The sequence below is a fragment of the Furipterus horrens genome, unplaced genomic scaffold (assembly GCF_987537825.1).
Source record: "Furipterus horrens unplaced genomic scaffold, mFurHor1.1.pri manual_scaffold_1, whole genome shotgun sequence".
Classification (NCBI taxonomy): Eukaryota; Metazoa; Chordata; class Mammalia; order Chiroptera; family Furipteridae; genus Furipterus; species Furipterus horrens.
In genome coordinates this window covers 330,098-354,518 of record NW_028327171.1, presented here as the reverse complement: position 1 = coordinate 354,518, position 24,421 = coordinate 330,098, and the positions used below count along the sequence as shown (strand labels likewise).

The following is a 24,421-nucleotide window of genomic DNA, read 5'->3' as shown; positions in this document are numbered from 1 at the left end:
ATCAGCTGACAGTCTTATTGGGACCCCTCTGTATAGCCCCGGAGACATTAACGAAGGGACAAAATGCAGACTGATGGTATTGATCATGTTTAATGAAAAAGAAGTTATACGAATAGAAATGGACATAAAACAAAGAGATCCACTTGGGGAAATACAGTAATAAGTAGAACAAGGGAAAATCATTTTAATCCTGAATTTACTCATATATTTCTATTAGTACTGCCCCAAAACATCTTCTTAAATCCCAAACAAAGCAAGTGTTATAATTTTACTGATGTTTCTATGGGAACCCAGCAAAGCAAGGTCTCGGCAGCCCCTTTCGGGGTCCCTGGCCCCAGAGCACGCAGCACAGGCAGGTCCTTCCTGGGTGGCGGCGGGAAGAACCGCGGCCTCCTCTGCTTTTCCGGGTTTCAGCGGCAGGCCGCCCGGCGCGTGTGCCTCCGGCGCAGACAAGCCTCTGCAGACATTTCTGTGATGACGCCGGAATGAGACGCGGCCGCTTCTGCTCAGAACCACGCATCACCCGGGGCGAGGCTGACTGCGGCCAACGCGCGCCCGCGCGGAGCAGCTCCGGATGGCGCCGATGGGAGCGCAGGTGAGACACTAGCGACGCGAGGCTGAAGTGCACAGCCGTGGACGGCCGCGGGCGCCTCCCTGGCCTGCCCCGTGGCTTAGTTCTGTTCCAGGTTCTCAGCAGAGCCGGCAGTCATTTTCTGCCCTGATGTGCAGTACGACCCCATCTTCCTAAATAAGAAAAACGCCTTGGAAACTAATCACGATCTCTGAAAACGGGTACGGGTAATACGTTTGCTTGAATTATCTTATTTAAAGTAAAATACCCCCCCCGCCCCGCCACCCCCCCCGACCCTAGACGGCAAGCGCCGCCGGCCACGGGGCAGCACCCGGCGGCCCGGGCGCGGGCAAGGCCGGGGCAGGCGGCGCACGGCTAGGACGAGCCCTGGCGCTTCTGGTACTGGATCCGGAGCTTCTCGAGCTGCTCCACGCACTGGGACTGGGCCAGCTTCAGCGCGCGGTTCTCCTCGGTCAGCGCCTCGAACTCGCGGGCCAGCTGCGCCGCGTCCACCTTCTCCTCCTCGGCCTGCGCGAGCTTGGCCATGAGCTCCCTCCTGCGGACAGGGTGCGGGAGAGCACGGGCGGTAACGCGCAGCGCCGGGCGGGCAGCGGAGGGGCGCAGCCGGGTACGCCGGCCCCGCCTGGGCACCCCGCCGGCTGCGCCCCTCCGCCTCCTTTGTCAGCCGGGAGCCCGGGCGCTGAGACGCCCCAGGGTGCTAACCATCGGCGGGAGCGCTCAGCAAACGCCTGGACAGCCCGAAGCGCTGACCTTTCTAAGGGCACAGCCAACTGTAAAACCTACGGGGCGCGGGGGGCGGGGGGCAGACAAATGCGGCTGTGATCTAAGGTGCTCTCTGTCGTCTGTGGGTTGGAACTAGTCTCCGTCCCTCAGAGAAACTTCGCCCTCCGCGTTCACTTACTGCCTTTGTTCTTTATTTCCGAGTTTAACGAAGCTGCCCTGGGTCTTTGGCCTAAGAATCCCGCTCCTTCCTGCGGTTATTACTTTCCCTGCCTTTCCCTACTTTACAAAACAATATCGTACATTTATTGTAGCATTCGAGAAGCAGGCCAAGGTTACCGGGAGGAACTTGTGATAAACGCAGTTCTCAGTAAGCATCTGCAAACACCGCCTTGATGTAAAAAACACACACAAAACAGAGCTCACGCCTCCCGGTCCATGTTTAGATTTAATAAACAGGACAACCCAAGACAGGCCCCACCCCTGTGTGGGGCCGTTCATCCTGGACGGAATTCTTTTTTGCCGGGTGCACATCACGTTTCTCCCTCCTCTGCCGGGAGGAGCGCAGAGAAGCCTGAAGGCCATTCCGCCAAGCGCTGCCGCGGGCGTCACTGGCAGGGGATGAACAGGTACCCGAGAACACGTCCCCTTTCCGTGGTTTTCCTGCCCCAAATGCATACAACACGCAGCTGCAAACTGAGAGAAAGTCTACAAAATGGCTAGCCTATGCAGTCCTTGTCAAGAAGAGCACATTTAAAGACACTAAAGAGAAATGCAATGTGCAGTTGTGGACTGAGAAAAGCAGCCGTGAAGGACATGATGGGGAAACGGTTGCAATTTAAGCACAGACTGTGAACTAGATAATAGCATCGCATCGATGCTAAGGGTCCTCATTGTAACTACCGTGCTGTGGTTAAGCGGGAGAGGGCCCTCGCGCTTAGAAAACAGCACCGAAGGGTTCAGGGCAAGGGAGCGTGAAATGTAATGCAACAGGCACCGCCAAGATGGTCTGGAATGGGCTGAGCTCGACACCACGTGCCTTTGCGCTGTTAGTGATCTTTGAGTCGTCCTCAGGGCTTAGAATATAAAGGCTCCAGAGAAATACTTGCTGAATGAATAACTGAAGAGTCAGGAACCTCAGAGACAACTGATGTATATTTTAAAGATGAGGAAAGAAAAATACAACGTGCTTAATTTAATTGAAAAAGTCATACAGCTGATAAGAAAGAGCCAGCATCAGGCTATTGTTATTAAATGTTTATGCTCTTTACCTCTAAGCACAGTTGAAGTGATAAATGTCAATAATTGAATATTAGTAAAGATCCTTATGTAACCATCTTACAGAAATCGATTAGCCCAGCATAGGAACCATAGTCTGTTATATTGTGATAACTGTGTGTGGTGCCAGGTGGGTGCTGGGAATACTGGAGGGAACCTTTGTAAAGTATATGATGGTCTAACCGTATACTATACACCCTGAAACCAACACAAAATTATATTGAACATAAACTGGAACTTAAAAAGCTTTTAAAGAAATTGATTAGTAAAACTTACATAAGCAGAAAAGAGACATGCCTCTAAATTCTCCAACCATCAGATCATCTATTCCTGTTGTCTTCCCCTTTCAAATCAACTGTATCACACAGATAATTCAGGTTAAAATAGTTTGGCTTTTGAGTCATGGTTGAAGAGTTGGAAATCCTGGGTGTAACCATGGCTGCTACCCTGGTTCCCTGTCTGCCCTCATTTAAAACTCCCGGGGACTTGTTAGTAGTTTCAATGGGTAGAGAAAATAAAGTCACAAAACCACAGATTTTACCACACAACCAAAAGGAATGGTCATGACTGTCTAGTCGCATTTTCTTGATTCAGAGAAAGTCAATAGTAATTTCTTCCTTACTAGAATTAAGAACATTTAATTGACAGGTTTCTAAATTAGTTTTATGTATGTGAAAGCAATTATACATATACATATTCGATGAATACTGTCAGAACGTCCATCATCGCCAAGACCTATTTATGCAGACATTTATGCTCATCCGTTAGCAACTCATGATTGCTGCTGGCACATCAAGCTACAGAGACAACCTTATAAACAGATGATCTAAAAACAAATCAATATCCATGATTGGCTAGAATGCGGTCCTGCCTTTGAGTTCCTGTTTATCATTTCTATCATTCCCTTCAACAGAACAGGATGTGGGGTAAAAAGCCACCGGAGCGGGAAGCCATGGGCCTGAAACACTTGCCACACATTGTATCTCGCCAGAGAAAAGACCGTGACCTTGGGTCTGCCATAGGTCAGCTGCTGTCCCCGTCCTAACCCACAGTCCTGGAAAAGCATCTATTTGCTAAAACTAACAGGGGAAGGAGGATGCCAGGTGACTGATAAAAAAGAACACTGAAACTTTGTGGAAACTGACTCTAGAATTAAGGAGGTTCTTTGCGGTGCAGGAAGTTGGGGTGTGGATTCATCCTTAGGACAAATATTTCTCTGTTTCTAGACTTTCAAAATTGACCAAAGGCTTTTATTTGGAAAAGACAAAATCTTAGAGAGTTTGGCCCCAATGAGCTAGAGTTTGGGAGTTTTATTTTACTTTAAGTAGTGTTGGTTCTTGAGAGACGTGTGTTCTGGGACAAGCATTTACACACAGAGGCGAAGACACCTAAAAATGCCACAAAGGGCATGAACCTCTGTCGTCATTTCGTGCAGATGGAGGAACAGTGAATGCTATTGGAATGCAATGTCCCAAGTCCAGTCTGGACGGAGGTGCTGAAGGCCCACAGTGAATAATGCCTGAGGAACAAAGGAGTTCTCTCTCCTGGGAGCCAAAGGCAACACGACACCCTTGGGGGAGGGGAGGCAGGGGCTGCTACAAAGGGGACTTTCTCACCCCCAGCACAGTGGGCCTCTGAGGCCGATGAGTCTCTGTGGCCGGGCCCTGCTGGCGTTGGCCACAGGGGCGGGTCAGCAGCCCTCCACTCCTAGGTGTCCGTGTTACCAGTTACTACGGCAACGCTCCAGACACCGCCAGTGTCCTGGGGGGGGGGGGTGAAATTTTGGGCCAGTTAAGAACCACTATTCTAAGGAAAATAGGTACTTCCACTATCACCCCCAAAAGAGTTGATTTTGGGGTAGGAATAAGGTGAAAGGTAAAATATTTCCTCACTCGGCTCCCCCAGAAATCGGAGCCTTCTTCCTTAGCGAAGAAGGCAAATACTTTGTCTCCTTTCCTGTGGCTTCAGGGAGGAGCTCCGAGAGAGCGAGGCCGAGGAAGAGATTCCGTTAAGAGAACAGCTACTCGTACTGAGGGGACGCGAGGCACCCAGGCCATGTGGCCGCAGTGACAGCAGAAGTGGCGTCTCAGCCCGACAGACTCGGGACGTGGGGCGTTCACACGGAACTGGACCCTAAAGTGAAAGAACCCCTTGACTCTCTCTCACCCGGAGCAAAATGAGGAGCTAAGACGGTTCTTCAGTTCTTTTTTCATTCACTCAACAAGTATTTGTGGAAACCCTATTGCACCCCAGGATGCATCCCCGAGTCCCGCCTGCCACGCCAGCCGCCAGAGGTCCCGCTCCATGCGTGGAAGGCGGGCCCAAGCCCACGCCACAGCCAGAGGGCTCGGGAAAGAGGATAGAACGTTCTCCGCACTTACCACCGACCCTGCAGACACCGAGGAGAGGTGGTTCCGTTTCCTAAGACCCTTCCCAGGGGGTCCCAGTAATTATTTAAGAGGACGTGCTTAGAATGTAACAGTGATGTTTGGTTTTCACTATTTCATAGCTGCAGGGTCCTTTTTTCAAAGAAGTGAAGCAAATAAAACAGATAAAACTGGACCTACTCTGTGTGGCCACGATCCTGTCTCCTGCCCAGCACCCCTCACCCCCAACTGAGAGGTTCTTGAGAACACAGTTTAAAAACCTCTGCCTCTGGGAATGTTCTGAAGAAATAAATGCTTCTGGCTAATCATGTGGAAATCTCAGAATAAATTCAATACCCTGACTACAAACCAAAACAGGGCGACTTTAGACTATATGTCTACAAACTGCATCTGCTCCCGCTTCCCCCCCATCTTGACAGGTCCCCCTCAATGAAACTACCGTTCCCCCATCACCATTTTATGTATTTTTAAGAGACCATGGAAACATGTCTGGCATCGACTGTGGTTAACTCTCCCTAATGTTTTGCATAAACCCACTAAAATCCTATAACTGTTTTACAACTCAAAAATAAAAAGACAATCCAATTTTTTTTTAAATGGTCAAAGGAGCACAGAAATGCCAAAAAGCACATGAAAAAGGACTCAACACTTTTAGCCATCTGGGAGCATAAATTAAAACCACAGGAGACACCCTTTTGCACCCGCTAGTCGCTATAACCTCAAAGACACTGTAAGTGCTGGCAAAGACGGGAGCCAATCGGAACGCTCGGACATTTCTGCTGGAAATAGAAGGGAGCGCGGCCCCTCCAGCAACAGGCAGCTCCTCAGGGGGTGACACACGGCGTGGCCGGGGTCTCAGCAGTCCCGCTCCCACGTCCCCTCCGCACGCGAGTCACAAGCTCACGTCCACACCAAACTTCGCCCGCGAGCGTTTGAGGCGGCGTTACTCACAACAGCCAGAAGCGCAAACAACCCGAACGCCCACCCGCTGGTGAAATGGACTGACAGGAGCTGGTCCAGCCGTGTGACGGATCACTCAGCAACAACAGGGAGCAGAGCACTGTGCACGGCTGGACCTCGCAAATGTCGCGCTGAAGAGCACGTCCTGCCTGGGTCCACGTGACGTGTCCAGGATCAGGAGACCCACAGCAACAGAGGGCAGGCGCGCGGCTGCTAGGGGAGGCGCCGAGGGCCCAAGGTTGCAAGGGCTCTTTCTGGGGTGATAACGAGGCCCTGCGCTTGTGACGACGGTGGCACGGGTCTGGGGTGTACTGAAAACCGCTGGGTCACTTTCTTCAATTACGTAGCAGTTGCCAGCCTGACTTTTCTAAGAATGTATCAGTTTTGGGACATTCAAAGTCTGTCTTCTAAATACAACAGGACCTACAGTGGTTTCTCCCTTGAGCAAGACAAGATACTCCATCTGGAGGAAAGCAACTGTCACTCATTGCGAATCTAATTGTAGAGCTAACTGTTGTTTCATAGCATATATTAAAAACTTTGTCAATTCAGTGAAAAATTTCAAAAGTCATAAGATGTCTGTATCTCACTTCCATGGGTTTCCATTGCATACATAGAAACTATGTGTTATATAGAGCTTATAATATTTACTGAAAAAGTCATGCACATATTTCATGTTACTAGATATGTAATTATATATTCACATGTAAAAATAAACAAAAACAATAGCAGGAATTGTGTAAAGATGTAAGAATTCTTGGTACTTTTTGTAAAGCTTTCAATAAAATTGCCATTTTTTTCAAGTGAGAAGAAAAAATATCCCATAAAAGTAAAACCAAGCTTCTCTTACATTATTGGGCAATAGGCCAGAAGTGGTTCTTTAAATTAAATTCATTCTATGCTGAATGTATAATCCCAGAAAAAAGGCTTACCCATCCAATACCATGATTTAAAATAACAGTTCTCCTGGCTCCTCTGTAGTCCCCCAAACGTGATCCAGGGAGACCCCCTCTGGAGATGGGGGAGAAGTTCAGCCTGCGCTGCTCCTATGAATGAACCTTCTGAAATTCCTGGCTCTGTGCCTCCCTTCGCGCCCAGCTGACACTGACCCGCGGCCCGAGGCGGCATGACCAGCCACTTTAGGAAATGGTCAGGAAGAAACTGTCATCGAGTCATCAAAAACGGAGAGCCAGTCAGTTAGGTCCGATCCATGGGGCCCAATTTATCTCTCTTGAAAACAAAATGTGTTTAGGAAAATATCTGTTGCAGAATGAATTTCTGCTTCATGAAAGAGAACAATGATCACCAACAACCTTTGGAGGGCAAGCCTCATTATGATTATGATATAACCATACTTCCTCGTTCAACAATTTATCTTAGACTCTATTGCTGATATTGACTCTGTATTTTAAATGTGGACCATAGGAAGGACAAATAAAATGTGTACCCGGAGGATGTCACGGTCTCCCACAATCGCCCTCCCTCCTGTCCCTCCCCCCCGCACTGCTCCCGCTCAGTGGCTGGGGTGGGAAGTGTTACAGGTATCTATGTCCCTACGCACCGTGACAGACACAGGACAGAGCGTAACCGGGTAACTGCTGAGCACACGGGCCGCAGCCAGTGCCAGAGGACGCATTCCAGGGAGCTCCCCTCTGCCAGGAAAAGCGCTGGTCGCTGCGGGAGGGCTGGTGGGGGCGTGATGGGGGCCGCCTGGGGAGGGGAGTCGGCCTTCCTTGGGGAGGGGCTGCGGGGAAGCAGAGAGCAAGCAGGGCCCGGGGCCCCGAGCACACGTGCCGAGGCAGGGAGATGGGGCGAGAGAAAACTCCACTCCACAGGCCTGGGAGGTCTGTCCTGAAATCCAGGCCAAGCAAGGGGTGTCCCCTCCTGGCACCGGAAACCACAGGCAGGACGACCAAGTGCAACATGACATTGACCCAGATCCAGAGTCCCCGAGTCCTGTTTCCAAATGGCAGGAGCAGGAATAAAGAAAGGAAAGGAAAAAATAACAGAAGAATGTGGCCTTTGCCTCCCATTTAGCTGGCTATTTAGAATGGCCTGCGAGGAGCTGAATGGGGGGTTTAGCCAACATTTTTGTGGTTTGGCGGGTTGTGTGATGTATTTCCACGGCCCGCGAGCCACCTTCTTTCTAGAAGCCAGCTTTGCCTCTTCTCATTTCCCTGCGTGGGGGCAGCCCCAGCTGTCATTACTCCAAACACCCTCACAGGGATGTGTCTCCATCACAAGCCTGATGAGTCCCTCCCACACTGTTATCCTAGCAGTTTTTAAATGCGACACACAAACATGAGCTTACAGATCATATAGTTTAGTAGGCAGGTCTCCCACGGCCCCCCAAATAAAAGCCACACCTTGCTGTAGATAACAAAGTCCTCCCGCAGGTCAATCAGAAGAGTTCACAGATAAATACATAACTACCTCTTCTTCTGCTATGACATCACAGTTCACACACGCACTCATACACAAACACATGCATACTCACACGCACTCATACACAAACACACACGCACACGCGTACACAAATGCACGTGCACACGCACACTTATACACATGCACACTCGTATACACACACACGCACATGCATACACAAACACACGCACACGCACACTGGAAGACACATCCGCGACCGCAGATTATCGTCCTCCCGTCCCCTCCCCGCGCCCACGGGGTCGATGCGCGTCCGGTCCCCCTAGGAAAGCCGTCTAGGCTCGGGCTCTGTGGGCTGTTCGGTCTGCGCACTCCGGTCCGCGTCCGAACACTCGGGCCAACAGGGTCTCGGAAGCAGGAGGAGAAGGCGCGTTTCTGACCGCGGGAGCACCCTGAGTCCCCTACAGCCGGAGTCCGGTGTCATCTCCCGTGTGCGGCTCAGCAAAGCGCCGCGGCGAGGAAAGGCGTCCCCGGAGCTGCGGCCTCAGGGCACGGGAGGGGCCCGCGCCGCGACCCCACGCCGGCTCCGCGTAGGTCCAGCCCTTTCACAAAGTTCTCACAACAAAGTGCATTCCCTTCGCTCTGATTTAAAAACTGGGCAACGAACAAACACGGTGTCTCTCCAGTAAGAGGAAGGGGAGAAGCAGAGGAGTGAACACGGCGCGTCTGGGCTCACTGCCCACCCGAGTCACCCACCTAACACGCATGCGGCACTCACGCAGCTCGTGTGTGACATGCAACATGCATGGTGCGACACGCACGCGTCGCCCTAACCTGCCTCTGACCTCCACGGCTGCTCTGCCTGCCGCGGGCACTCCGCCAGGTGAGCGCCTGGTGAGACCCGCCCCCCTCCGCGCCCCTCCGCCCCCGCCGCGTACGCCCTGCGCCCCCTCCGCTCCCCCGCGTCCCCTCCGCCCCCCCCGCGCTTCCCCGCGCCCCCCCCCCGCTTCCCCCCCGCCCCCCCCCCGGCCCCCACCCCGCGTCCCCTCCGCCCCCGCCGCGTACCCCCTGCCCACCCCCCACCCCCACCCCACCCCGCGCCCGCTCGCACTCACTTCCGCTCCTCCAGCTGCGCGATCTCCCGGCGGACCGCGTGGTACTCCTCGGCGATCTGGCAGTGCTGCCGGAAGACTTGCACGGACTCCAGGGAGTCCTGACGCGGCGGCAGAGGCTTCACGAACGACAAGAACAAGCGGTCAGTGCTTTCCTTGCCCGGAGTCCATCACCGACCCCTGGGCGCCCCTGGTGTCCTCGGGGAGCTTTTGGCAGGAGAGCAGCATTGTCAGCGCTACCGGGCGGAATTCCGCTGCCGCTTCTCCTGGCCTGAGCACAGAGGCCCCCTTCCTCGGGGCCTGGGTAGGGGGGGCCCATGCGGGGTGTCATCCCGCCCCGCGCCCCCGCGGGCCAGGCTGGGCGCCCCAGCGCTCTGCCTTCCGACCCTGACAGGCTGGCCCTGCCGCCCAGGCCTCGTCTCAGCTGGAAGAGCAGCCCTGCTGGAGGGGCTCTCCCCTGGGAACTGCCCCCAGACTGCAGGAGGGAGGCTGGGCCGCAAACAAGACCACGGAGCGCAGGTGAGGCCAGGGGAGCGCCGCCCCCGAGGGGCCAAAGGCCGTAACCTCCCGAAAAGCCTACATCCAGAAATTATTCCTTAAAGAACTGGCTTTTCCTAAGTTTATAATTCTAATTCCTAGTTAGCAACACGTTATTAAAACCGTTATTTTTAGAAACACTAGTTAATAGTCTTCTAAGGAGTTTTTTAATCACTTTTCAATTATTTATAGGGTGTTATATAATATCTGAGAAATAGGCTTTCAGGCTTCCAGCCAAGAAGGAGGCGTCGGTGGACTAGCTTCGCCTCCTCGCACAACCCTTAAGGAACAGAACTACCTCAAAACAAAGAAAACAACTTGCACTGCCAGAAAATTGAACTGTAAGGAAGCACAACAAAAAAAGATTTAAAGAAATAATACTCATCCAGATCAGCAGGAGGAGCGGAGCCAGGGCAGAGAGGACACGGTGTGGCTGCAGAGGTGGCAGTGGCTGGCCAGTGGAAAACACAGTCACACATTACAAAAGCCAGGAGGGACACCTGGAGAGCGATCCCAGTCTCAGGCCACCCCACAGTTCACGGTTCCAGCACCAGGAAAATAAAGTCTCATTGCTTCTGGCTTTGAAAACCACTGGGAATTGGGGTGGTGGAAGAAATTGCTGGTCTCTCCTGAGAGTCTGTTTAGAGGCCCCCATGGTCCTAGAACATCCACAGACCCGCCCACCCTGGGAACCACCACCAGGACAACAGCTAGAGAGGCGCCAGGTGAAGTAGGTGAAGTGACTGGAAAAGGGGTGTGTGCTGAGCAAGCAGCATTGTTCCCTCTCAGACTCCTCCCTCACTGACAAATACCTAAGGCTCCACCCCTCACAACATTAACAAGTGTGGCAGCTCTACACAACACAGAGAGGCAAACACAGAAAGGCTGTCAAGTTAATATAGGGAAGTATGACCCAAATGAAAGAATAGATCAAAACTCCAGTAAAAGAACTAAGCAAAAAGGAGATAGCCAACCTCAGATGCAGAGTTCAAAACACTGATAATAAGGATGCTCAGAGAAATGACTGAATAAAGCCACAAAATAAAGGGAAAAGTGAAGGTTATACAAAGTGAAATAAAGAAAAACATACAGGGAACCAACAGTGATGAGAAGGAACCCAGGATTCATATCAATGATTTGGGACATAAGAAATAAACATTCAACAAGAACAAAATGAAGTAACAATTCAGAAAAGCAAGGGGAGTTTAAGAAGACTCCGTGACATCTCCAAAAGTGCCAACATCTGAATCATAGGGGTGCCAGAAGGAAAAGAGAAAGAGCAAGAAATTGAAAACCTATTTGAAAAATTAATGAAAGAAAACTTTCCTAATTTGGTGAAGGAAATAGACAAGTTCAGGAAGCACAGAGAGTGCCAAACAAGTTGGACCCAAAGAGGACCACCCCAAGACACATCACAATTAAATATGCCAAAGGCTAAAAAGAAAGTCTTTTTTTAAAAAAGATTTTATTTATTTCTTAGAGGGAAAAGGAAGGAGAATGAGAGGGAGAGAAACACTAATGTGCTAGAGAAACTGATCCATTTCCTCTCACATGCCCCCAGTTGGGGACCTGGCCTGCAACCCAGGCATGTGCCCTGACAGGGAATCAAACCGACAACCTTTCAGTTCACAGGTCAGTGGTCAATCCACTGGGCCACACCTGCCAGGGCAAGAGAGAATCTTAAAAGCAGCAAGAGAAAAGCAGAGTTACCCACAAAGAAGTTCCCATAAGACTGTTAGCTGATTTCTCAAAAGAAACTTTGCAGGCAACAAGGGACTGGCAAACAGTATTCAATGTGATGAAAAGCAAGGACCTACAACCAGGATTACTCTGTCCAGCAAAGCTATCATTTAGAATGAAGGGCAGATGAAGTCCTTCCCAGACAAGGTGAAGCTAAAGGAGTTCATCATCACCAAGCCATTATTATATGAAATGTCAAAGGGACTTACTTAAAAAAAGATCAAAACTATGAACAGTAAAATGACAACAAACTCACAACTATCAACAACTGAATCTAATAATTAAAAACAAAAACAAACTAAGCAAACAACCAGAACAGGAACAGAATCATAGGTATGGGGATCATTTGGAGGGTCATCAGCTGGGAGGGGAAGGGGGAGAAATGGGGAAATGGTGCAGGGACTAAGAAGGATAATCGGTTGGTACAAAATAGAGAGGGGAATGTTAAGAATAGTATAGGAAATAGAGAAGCCAAAGAACTTATATGCATGACCCATGCACTAAGGGAGGGGATTGCTAGCGGGAAGGGGGGTGCCAGGTGGAGGGGGGCAAAGAGGGAAAAATTGGAACAACTGTAATAGCATAACCAATAAAATATACCTAAATAAACAAGAAATAGGATTTCATTGTTCAGAAGGCTTTTTAGTGTAGCTCTTTCCAACCCATGGTAGATACACGGGAGCTGTGCCTCTGACTGGTCAGATTCTCGCTTTTTTTTTATGTTAGTAACTGGAGAACTAATGAAATCTTTACATTCTGCAAGGACACAGATTGCTCTGGATGTCGTAAGAAGGGGCTCCATCCAGGTTGCACTAGAAATTCTATTGTTTATTGTCTAATGGATGGATGAGACGACCCTTCTGATTTATCATCAGGCCTCTGAATAGAGGTCTTTTAAAAGAAATAAAACTCAAAATAGATTTGGAGGAAGCTTACCTTCCCGTGAAACATCTGTTGCCTCGTCATTCATGGGAAATCTAATACAAATTACGTTACGCAGGAGCAGTACCCAGCCGCACGGGCACGCTCCCGGCGCGAGCTCCGCCTGTTGGGAGCGTCCCTCCTCCCTGCAGGGCAGCATTTCTACAGCGGAGCTCACCCGGGAGCCAGCTCTTGCCAGAGGAATTCAGAGCTCCTGGCTCCCCCACGTCTGTCCGCGAACTCTCCGCCCGCCCCAACCCTCACCTGCCCCTCTGGCAGGTCGCCAGGTGTGACAGCAAGGCGAAGGGAACCAATTTAGTCTGGGCAGCAGAGCCCCGCTGCTCTGTCACCCGGGCCCCGAGACCCGGCGCGCCGCGTCCTGTCTGTAGGAAACGCGCGCCCTGCGCTCCGATCAGTCCATGCCCTGCCGCGTGGGGCAGACACCTGAGCCTGCCCCGCACAGCTCCCCACGTGACAGCGCAAAGCTCCCGGGACTCTGCGAAAGAATTCACATGCCTTGGAGGAGACAGAGCAGAGCAGCTATAACAAAGGGGGATTGTCCTTGCCGCTGCAGTTGAAAAGGAAAATTGAACATTAGATACAGAATTTTCTTAACAAGAGGAGGGCCTCTCTCCCCCTTACCTTTGTAGTAAGTGGGAATTTTTTTTTTTTTTTTGATGTGCTCTTTTTTTAAATTGGTGCTTCTTCATTGCAGAAAATTTGAAAACATCATTATGTGTCGGCAGCGGGACGCTGCTGCTAAGGGTGTGTGAGGCTGTGTTCAACGTCCTCCTGTGCTTTTAGCAGGATGGCCACAAGGAAGAAGTAATTTCAGTTTTTAAAGAAGGAGCCAGAAACGCTTGGTGACCAGCGTCTCGGGGAGGAGAGGTGCCAGGGGGCGCTTGGCCTCCAGGTCCCGCCCCTCTGCCCTCACCCCAGCCCGACATGCCCAGTCAGCAGCGCGTCAAGTGTCCGCTTTGCAGGAAAGCACCCCACAGCTGGGACGGAAGTCCCTTACGCCATCGTCACAGCGCCGCGAGGCAGCTGTGCCGGTCGCGAGGGGAAGAGTTGCGGCTGCTCAATGGGCAGTTTCAATTCTGCCGGATGGAGACGTTCCGCAGGTGGCCACTGCGAACACACGCAACCCCGCTGACCGTGCCTTGGAAACGATTAAGGTGACAACACTGATGTCATGTGGTGTTTGCCACAATTGAAAATAGAAAGTTAATGCAACACAACGGTTGTCTTTAACTCTCCCTGCGGCCCCAGCCCCCCGCCCCCTAAACTCTGAAGCTCCCTGCACTGGCCCGGCATGCTACCTCTCTCCCCAGGGAACTCACCATCTCCCCCCTTGATAACCTGGAGCCTCTGGCCCCTGCGTGGCCGGACAAATCAAAGCGCCCTTGGCTCAGCAGGACCCCAGTCCCTAGAAGGCATCTGAGGTCACTGGACATTAACTCCAGCCCAGGAGGCTCACCAAATAATTTTTAATAGGAATTCTGGTGAATAAGAGTATTAAGATATTTAATTTCAGACTTGATATAAAAAGTAGCACTCTAGAGTAATGAAATGTGATGTTCTGTATGGCACAGAACACGCTCATTGCTTCAGGACACTGTGTGTGCACGTGTGTGCACGTGTGTAGCATCTCAAGGTCCTCGCTGAGGGTGACTCTCTTACCTTTCTGTAACCCCTCAAAATAAGAGACAATACATGGCCCACAGTGTCCACTGATGTCCCTGCCTGAGGAAATATGTTCCTGAAACTCAAGCACAAGAATCAAGTTTCCAGTTTAAAAATGGAGCTGCCAGGAAGCCTCCGCCGCGTGACGTTCAGAAACACCGGCCCCGGCGTGGTCACTGGCCGCACACGTGTTTAAGACACCAACGCTCGATCACACCAATAACTAAAAAGTATTTTGAAAGAAAGCCCGTGGTAACTGAATGAAACAGTCTATTAACTTCCTGGAATAAGAATTAACACTTTTATCTTTGTTTCAATTCTCATTGCCTAATTTTAACTATTCTCGTCCAAGAGAGTTTTGTAGCTACCACCGCAGCTGGGAATGAACCCGCTATAAATAAGCGTTTCGCGTCGGTGGTGACTTTCTTTCTGCATCGGGAGCAGAAATGTTTATTTCCTCCGCAATTGTGCTGCGTCCGCCCGCCCTTCGGATGCTCCGTGCCGCGCCCTCGCTCCCGGGGGAAGTGGTCCGTTCCCGAGAGGCCAAGGCGCCCGGAGGCGCAGACCCCGCCCGGGACCGCTTTTCAGAGACTCCCGGCACCGCGGGGGCCCCTGCGCTCCCAGGACGCTGCGCCGGGAGGGTCCCGGGCCGGCTCTGCGCCGCGTTTACGAGCCGCCCCGGGTTTGCGCGCGGCCGGAGCCGGAGGGCGCTTCCCCCCCGCACCCCGCCTCCAGCTGCCGGGACGCAGCTTCCTGGGCTTCAAGTTACAGCCCGGGCGCCGAGCCTGCGCCGCCCGCCCCCGCCCGCCCGGCGGGCCGATTGAACAGAGGAAGTAACAGCGCCGCGGGCTCGGTGCCCAGAAGGCCGCTGCCCGCCGCCCGGTCTCGGTCACGGTCACGGTCACTGCAGCGCCCGCCGCGCCCCTGCGCGCGGGGACAGCGCAGCCTAAGCGCTTCCGTTCGCTTCTGGGCGGCTTCTCACAGGACCGGCCCCTCCACAGCGAAAATGCAAGAAGTCGAGTTTCCTCTCCCGGCCTCCCACACACGTGATATATTTAGGAAGCTAAATATTCTACAGCTGCCGAGCAGACGCTGCGTTTATTCCCGAAGTGTCGATGTGACCTTTACATTGGGGGGCCGTGGGGGGCGTCTGGTTTAAACGTATGTTGTGCTTTAGTGCCCCAGAGCTAACAAGCGTCGTTTGTTACAACTAAATGGAAAAACATACTCGGGACTGATGGCAATATTTGAAAATGCCATTGTCTTAGAATTTTAAATATTTTTAAAACATTTAAGAACTTGACGTTTCTAGAGCATCTACATTATGGTCAAAGCTGGCACTAGTGCATATATAGCAAATCTTATACATTATGTGTACCCTGGCTGGTTTGGCTCAGTGGATTGAGCATCGGCCTGCGAGCTAAGTGTCGCTGGTTCGATCTTCCAGTCAGGGCACATCAGAGAAGGAAAGCTCTGATTCCAAAAAACCTCCGCTGCCTTGCGGCATACCTCTTCAGGGGAAAGGCTAAGGGAGTAAACCCCGACAGAAAATCCGGAGCCGGAGTCCCTAAGGCGGTTTGACGTTGTAGTCAACACCGGCAACTCCTGCGGCGCACCTGAAGCCAAGCTGTATTGACTCCGTCTTTCCCTTGGACCCTTCAGCTGCGAAGAGAGGGGGGGTCTGCTGCATGGGCAACAGCAGACCCTCCATATCACCCTGCCCAGGCTCTGTAGCTTCAGCTTCACTGGAGAGGACACTCCAGCGTCATCGCAAGATGTCGATTCAACACGGGAGGAGACAGATACCGTGTCACTCCCGAGTCGGACTGCACAGCCATTCTCGGCGGTGCAGATAGACTCTTAAGAAGCTACACCATCGTCTCTCGAGACGGACGGCTGCCGACGATACATTATGTGACTTATCATTTCTATTGCCGTCACCAGTAGTAAAGGGGATGATAAGGGTGTTTCACACTTTTCCTACAAGGCATATCCTAATGACCACTCCCCCCCAAGTTTCTATATATGTTTTCTCTCTGGTCACAGCAGCCAAAGGACACTGTAAGATACTTTTTAACATGTTGAAAGAGAAGAGAAAAAAAGCAGCAGCCATGTCCCTCTGGACGGTCAAGAACTCCGGAACACTAAGCCTTCTCTATTTTCTACATTTTCCTTCCCCAGCTAGCAAGCAATGTGCCAATGCAAGACCTAAAAGAAGTTGCTGAAGAAACTGCTCAGATAACAAGATATTATAGTTCACAACGCGAGCCACACACTGTTTATTTGGGGCAGTGACATCAGTTTCTGGACTTCCCAGACACTGTCTGAGAAGAGGCGAGTGCAGTGTGGGCCAGAGACACCTGTCACTGTCCTCTCAGATTAGATGGGGGGCTTTGGGGTAGGGGGAGGTGAAACTGTCGCTCACTTTGCTTAAAAAAATTAAAAGGCATATTGTTTTCCAAGTCCCTTAACTTCATGAAAAGAGGAGGCCTCAGAACCTCCATCCCTAACTCAAAATTCCAAAGAGATGCGCCTCTCATTTCATTTGACACATATAATTATAAATCCTTAAATGCTTCATTCAGTGAACAGTTTTGTTAGGGAAGGGAATTAACAGGACTTGGAGGTTATTTTGCAAAGCTCTGTGCTGTCTTTACTCCTCATCACGTTTCGTTCCCACGGCAACAGTGTGAGCTCAGTACTGTCTCCGCTCTGCGGCTCAGACAAGTGAGGGTCACAGAGAGGAGCGGGCACTCCCCGGATCACAGAGCCAGCCAGGTGCATGGCTGAGCGCCACACCCCAGCTCCCTCGTCCTTGTAATTCCCCCCAGGAAGTTTCTTAGCACCTTCTCATCAGCATGTCCTGTACCCGATTATGCAAACACACTCCTTTCTCTGCCTGCTTGTTTCAGGTAGGGCAGCATTCTGCAGGTCCGTCCACGCAGTCACCACAAAAGGGAAGCGTTCCCTCTTTTCTACGGCTGCGTGGTGTTCCGCTGTGTAAATGTGCCACAGCCTTTTTATCCACTCGTCTACAGACGGGCCCGTGGGCTGCTTCCAAACAGTGGCGATTGTAAAGAGCGCTGCGATGAACATAGGGGTGCTTGTGTGCTTTCAAGTCAGTGTTTCACTTATATGTGCACCCTAATAAAATAAGCTAACAAAATGGAAACAGACTCACAGAGAGCAGACTGTCAGGGGGCTGGGGGACAAAGGTGAAGGGATTTAAGCCAAGAAAAACCCTCACAGACAGAGACCAGAGTGTGCGGATTCCCAGGGGCAAGGGGGAGGGGGAGGCAGAAGAGAGGAAAGAGGGTAAATGGTGGCAGACAGAGAGCTGGTCTGCGGTGCTGAACACACAATGCAGTATACAGATGATGTATATAGAACTGTACCCCTGGAAACAAATGTCACCCCAATAAAGTCAATTTAAAAAGATTTAAATTGAGACCACATTGCAGCTTAGCTTTGAATCATCCGTAGGCCAAACCGCGATCTCCAGAACATAGCAACGTTGTCACATCTGCAGACAGATTTGGTCCTGACCAAGCCCCAGAGCCTATTAAAGGACTGTATGCCCTTCGGAACAGAGAGGGAGCTGGTCACTGCCGTTTTGAAAGAAAAGGAAAGAGGCCTAAAGAAGAGTCATGATTGTTCATTCAGTCTTGGAAGTGGACATAAAACTGGGCCTCTGGTCTGAACTAGCGCTGCCCACACACTGCCACAAAAGGGCCGGAGAATTTAGAAACCCATTTCCAGGAAAGAAATCCACACAAAATAGAATTGACCTACCGCCTGCCCCCAGGCCGGGTAAAGAGATGTTCATCTGAACACCCGCCGTGCCCCAGGGTCTCCGGCCCAACGTTAGGCGTTAACAGAGACATCAAGAGCATGTCTCTGGCGGCTATTCTTGCTCAGGGCTTTTTTTGGCTTCTGTGAAAATAGAAGCACCACAAATTACATGCTCAAACATGTCCACATTCCTGGCAAAGCAACAGAAAAGTCCTGGGGGTCAAATTGGTGATAGAGTATCCCTCCACCAAATAGATACTTTATAGCTGCATCTTACGAACTACAAAAGACTGTAACGGAGGCCAGAAGGTCAGAATAGGTTCTAGAAGGTGATTTTAGGGCCACGCGATGGCCACCTTGCAAACCAGAAACAGAGCAATCCACCCTGGCTGAAGTGCCGTAAGCTGCCCACAGGTTCCGCGAAAGGGGTCAGGGAAGGAGGCCTCCAGGCCTCGGAGCTGCAGGTCGTCGGAACCTGCAAATGCATTTAGACCAAGATCTGCGCTGGGTTTCTCATCGCAGCAGTGGAGACACACACCGCATGTGACCGTGCGCGTCGGGGACACCTCTGTGGGGCAGCCTTGCCCGGGCATGCACGGGCCCCGGCGGGCAGGGAGGCCGCTCCTGCTCCACAGGCACGGTGGGGGGGGGGGGCCCGGTGGAGACCATCAGGGGTCACTTCTGCTCAAGCAAACAGGGACACACACAGGCCTCCCATGTGCCCTCGTCACCTTGTTCCTGCCCTCCCGTGGGAGACCCTGACGACCCGGTTCTGCGGACAGGGGTGCCTTTTGCCCGGCAGTGTCTCCGTGCATTTCAGTACCAACACTTCCTGCTGTGGAGAGGCTTAAATTTATTTACGTGCTTATGTCAACGTGGAAATCAGGTTCCACTCTGAGACCCAGTTCCCTGCGTGAGCCTTTCCCTCTCAGCCCCTGCCGTCCACAGGCCCGGGGTGTCAACAGAGTCACGGCTCAGCCTCAGTGGCCTTCACCCCACAAACAAGCAATCACGCAATTACTGGAATGCCCACATGGCCTCTCTGTTCACGTGTCTGCAGGGCCCAGGACACAGACGGCCCCCAGCTGGAGCCCTGCCTCTCAGCTGCCCCACTGACTAAGGACCAGCAAAGACGACATGGTCTTGTTGGATTAAAATAGTCAGATAGAGTTCGTTTCTAAAGCATGTCAAGTGGAAGTAAAGCCATAAAGCTGAATGCTTTTTCAGAGAAACGCTGCGGATAATCACAGGGCGCTGGGCGCCGCCCCCGGAGGGTGACCCGGGCCAGTGAAGACCAGTAATGGCCACAGAGGAGAACGGCGTTTTTGCCAACACAGCAAAGTAGGAACAAGGGCCTGGATGTGCTTCTACTGTGGGAGCTTCGAAGCACTTTCCCTCTTTCTTTCCATCCGACTTCCATGATAGTCAAACGGCCTCGAGATGACAGTAAAATAAAGCAGAAAGGCAACTGGGACGGGGACACACACACAGTTATCAGTTCACAGTCCCCACCACCCGCCAGCGGTACAGACGCAGCCATCTGGGGAAGCCAGAGTCTAAACCAGAGCACTGTGCTGCGTGAGCACACAGGACAGAAACACAGGCACAGAGCTGAGTGTCGCCTGTGTGCAAAGAAGAGGAATTGGGGGTGTGGTTGGACCTCAAGACACAGTGGGGGGATGGCAAAGACCCTGCAGGGGTCCCAAGGGGAGGGACACAGGGTGGCCGGAGCTGCAAAGGAAATTGTAGAGAACGGAGCTGTCTCTCGGCAGCTTAGTGTGATCAGCATGCCCCCTGCGTCCTGGGCAGTCTCTGCTGGGCGGGCTTTCTACCGGGGTGGTCACAGTGCCCGACCGTGGTGGCAGGGAGAACAGGGGCCACCCCGTGGGCTTTCAGCTCTGGACACAGGCACTGAGGTAAGAACGAGCCGAGACAGAGGGACAGCAGCTTGGGTGACTGACCCAAGGGCCCGTTTCTGGTTCTTCCCACCTGTGAGGGCTCTTCAGGAACAGGGGCCCCAACGCCAGTGACCAGAGGACCAGGCTCAGCCCCAGACGGGAGCTGCTGGTGTGAGGGGACGTCAGGCCTGTGGGGGACAGGAGGTGGCAGACCCTCCAAGGGCTTCCAAAAGCAGCATTCAGGGAACAGAAGGCGCGAAGCGGATGTCAGACCCACGGCCTCGCCCGGCAGAGCCTCCCCTAGAGCCTTGGGTGTGGAGTCCCCCTCTGTCCTCTAAGGAGAAGGGACATCGTTCTGGTGTGTTAAGTGGGACATCTCTGGTACCCCATCCATTGTCCTCATGGGTCAAACCAGACAGTATCTAAAAGGTTTAATTTAAATAATCATATTCGCCCTGGCTGGTGTGGCTCAGTGGGCGGGGCGCTGTCCTGCAAAGCAAAAGGTCGCTGGTTCAATTCCCGGTCAGGGCACAGGCCTAGGTTGGGGGCCTAGCTCCCAGTTGGGGGCGCACAAGAGGCAACCGATTGATGTTTTTCTTCCTCTCTTCCTCCCTCCCTTCCCCTCTCTCTAAAAATAAATAAATACTGAAAAAGAAAATAATAATTATGTTCTATTAAAAGCTGTGAGAACCGGGGAGGGGGGGGGAGAAGTAGAGAAAGGGGGCTTGTTCGGACGTCACCCCACACAGCGTCTCCTCTGCACGGGCTTTTACTGTCCCTGAGCCAGCCAGGCCCAGCCACACGGCCCAGAGACACACGCAGCCAAGGGACATGGGCCGTGAGGTCCGGGCCCCCGGGCTCCCCGAGAACAGGATCCAGCTCTTCTGCACACACCTGACAGTCGCTGCTGTGGCCGGACCCACGGGCGGGGTCTGCGCACCAGGCTCCGCCCGACTCGGCAGCTCTAGAAACACCAGCCCCACGCGCCCAAGAGCTCTGTCTCCGACTCCCAGGTCAGCTACTCCTCAGTTTACCCAACGTTGTGAAACTAAGAAGGAAAGAGAGACCCTCACCTGCAGCTGCTGGTCTAGTTCTGGGAAGGCCAGCGGAGCGGCGTCCTCGGCGGCTGGATCATCTGAAACGGGAAAACGAAGTGAGTTTCCCTCTGGGTCCTTCTCTCCAAGGGTCGCCCTGCGGTTCCACCGCCCGCGACTCCCGCCTCCGTCGTTTTCTTCGCTTTAGTTGCAGACAGAACGCAGACGACAATTTTGTTCATTTTCAATACAAACAGAAGGACGCAGAGCTCGGTCGGCCAGACGCAAACTGTGCAAATGGCCTCCGGCAGGTCTCCAGTCCTGAAGCGCTGCTGGTCTTTCTGCACTCCGGTGTCAGCCAAGAGCAAAAAGTGGGATATACAGGAGAGCACTTCCCCAAGGCGCTGATGAGGGGAGCAGCCCCCCAGCAGGAGAGACAACATGTGAGTGAAAACTAGGAGCCCTGCTCTGAGTGGCCGGGACAGCCACTCTGGTGGCTTTGCTCTCTGCCCTACTGCAGCCCCCCACCCCGGACGGGCAGTGAGCCTGCACCTGGTCCCGGGTCCCAGTGGGCTGGGCAGCACCCAGCCAGGGCCCCGCCCACCACCTGGATGCAGCAGAGCGGGCACCTCTGTCTCCAGACCCACAGACCAGCAGGTGTTTCTGCATGAACAGATGCAGATCCCAGAAGCATAAGAGGAAACCGGAGAGAAGTTTGGCCTAAAACCCCCAAGTCCCCCCAAGTCCCTTCAAGAATGTCCTGCTGACAGGGCCCTGGCAGGAGCGGTCATGCTGCTGGCCCTGCAGGTCCCTCAGCGGCTGAGCGCCTCTGTCCTCCTGTGGACAGCGCCTCCCCGGGACATGGGACTGAGAGGCTAAGACGGCACACAGGCTGGGGAATAATCAAAGGCCACAGCCACTGTAAGCTGGTGAAGGAAAGGAAGAGCCGTTTTGCTTCCTTGCCACCATCATCCAGTTTACCTGTAAGAACGGCTGAGGTTCGACTTGAACCAGAGGGGCTGGCATGGGCGGCGGCAAGGCCGGAGCTTGTGTCCTCCCCGCCCGTCGCGTGGCACCCGGCCCAGGACAAGGCACCGGCAGCACCCGCCTCAGCCAAGCACCTCGGGGTCACGTCCCTGGGCAGGCGCCGCTGTTAGTGAGGGGCAGCCTCGTGCTTGTCCGCTGGACGCGGCCTGAGGCCGGGACGGGCATCACCAGAGGGCTGCTGCGGCCTGCACCTGCGTGGACGGTGGCCCACGGCCCATGGCGCACCGACGGGGATCAGCTTCCTGGAGAAGCGGGAGCATGCGTCCTCCGTGGGCAAGTCCCTGCCCTGCGAACGCCCTCTTCCCACTCAGACTGTAGGCGACAACTTCACTTGCGGGTGTTTAAATCCCCCATCATCCGCAAAGAATTAGACCAAGGACAGAAATACTCACTTGTTGCCACCGACCCTTTAGAGGTGCCCTTCATTATCAAACCTGTATAGGTTTTCACCTGAGTTGGGTCAGAGGTGCATTTAAATGTGCTTCAATAAAACATCAACGTCTCAGACGTCACAATAGTTTTAGCCCAGTGAATTCAAGGCCAGAACACTTCAGCCCAGGCAAATAGGAGCCTCCTATACGCAGGTACCCCAATACCGCTAATCACGGGAGCAGGCGCGCAGGAGCAGACGCCAAGTGTGTAAAGAGCAGCGCAGAGCAGGCGGTGATTCAGAACAGAACCTGGGCTCCCCAGGACTCCAACCACCGGCGCCCCAAAAGGTCATGCTCCTCCCTCCTTCGAGGAACTCCTCAAAGAATTCATTGGCTTTGCTATAGGAAGGCAAATACCTGGGGTGGCCCAGAATTAATGACACGCATGACAGAAACCTGCGTCATCATGTATAGTCACAGCACATATGGGCACATATATGTAACCGCACTGATAGCTTTGCAGGTAAGTGAAGCCTTAACATTGGATTCCTTGAGCGGCTAGGAAAGCCTGCTTGATTGATGCAGAAATAAATATGCAATTGCTATTTTCCAATGACAAGCAAAATAAGGCTTTTATTAAAAACGAAGCAACGTGGGCTAACCCAGGCAGGAACAGGAAAACTGGTTGCTGTGAGAAGCCACCCGAGCCTGCGGCAGCCCTGCCAATCCCTCGGCCACCGTCCGCGGCAGCGGGCACCGCACCGGCCAGGAGCGGCGGAGCTGGTGGGCCGCTCACCACGCTGCCCACGCGTGTGCGGTGTGTTTACTCTTACACGGTGGCTGCCTCCTTTGACTGGCTTTAAAAATAGGCAAATATTCTAAAAGCAGAACGATGAACCACACACAGGACTGGGCCAAAAGGAAGGAGGGAAAGTGCTTCGGGCCAGCGAGGGCCTCCGCTGGGCCACAAGCGCGGGCAAGACCCGTGTGGGAGGCGCTGCCGGTGGCGGGGCTGCGTCTGCTCCTGGGAGCAGCGAAGTCCGTTCCGACGACCCCAGAGGCACAAAGCGGCCTGTACAGCAGCTAATGCCGGGGACCCCGCCACCGGGCAAACTTGCCTTTTAAAGAAAAAGAAGAGCAGCTGCCAGGTAAGTTTATACTGTGACAAAATCAGATGCAAGTACATTTAATTAACATCTGTTTATTTACCAAATATTTACTGAATGCACCAACATGGCTCTATGCTAAACTGGTAAATCACTTCACCTATTTCTTTCTTTCTTTTTTTTTTTTTTTGTTTTAAGGTTTTTATTTATTTATTTTTAGAAACAGCGGAAGGGAGGGGGAGGGAGAAAGAGAGGGAGAGAAACATCCATGTGTGGTTGCCTTTCATGTGCCCCCAACTGGGGACCTGGCCCACAACCCAGGCCTGTGCCCTGACTGGGAATCGAACCAGCGACTCTTTGGTTTGCAGGCCGGCACTCAATCCACTGAGCCACACCAACCGGGGCACTTTATCCTATTTCTAATGCATTGAGGAAATAACTCATAGGCTTCCTTTTCAAAAGGCGCAGTGGGCTTGTGGGCCATGCAGAATGGATCCTAGGAAAGTGAAGGATGAAACATAAAGGCAAGAATTAAAGAGGAATGTTTTTATAAGCAGGTGTTTGCTGTCTGCATTGCAAACACGCTGTGACTAAGTCAAGCCAATGGTACTGCAGAGAGAACTTTCTGGTGGGTGCCCCACTGTGCACGTTTGAGGGCTGGCTCATCTCAGACACACGGCCGGCTGTCGGCCTCCTTCTCTGTCCTCTCGGCGTTTCTCCATGGATCACATATGGGAGCCACCGGCTCTGTCACCCTCTCCCGCAGTGACGGGAGCCAGGCAGCTGTGAGGCGCTAAGTGGCCGTCTGGACCACTCCTCTGGGTGTGGGGGACACGAGGGGCCTGGTAGACCAAGGGGGTC

General features: G+C 52.7%; 1 protein-coding gene across 1 annotated transcript in view; it reads right to left on the bottom strand.

Moving 5' to 3' along the window:
- Positions 1-871: 871 nt before the first annotated feature.
- MAP3K7CL (MAP3K7 C-terminal like) overlaps positions 872-24,421 on the bottom strand; it is a 29,716-nt gene continuing 6,166 nt past the window's right edge. The window contains exons 2-4 of the mRNA XM_090288601.1: positions 21,076-21,137; positions 9,435-9,550; positions 872-1,127 (exon numbers count right to left, since the gene is read on the bottom strand). Of these exons, the coding sequence (XP_090144727.1) occupies positions 947-1,127; positions 9,435-9,550; positions 21,076-21,137 (359 nt within the window). The 3' untranslated portion in view covers positions 872-946. The remainder of the gene's footprint in view (positions 1,128-9,434; positions 9,551-21,075; positions 21,138-24,421) is intronic.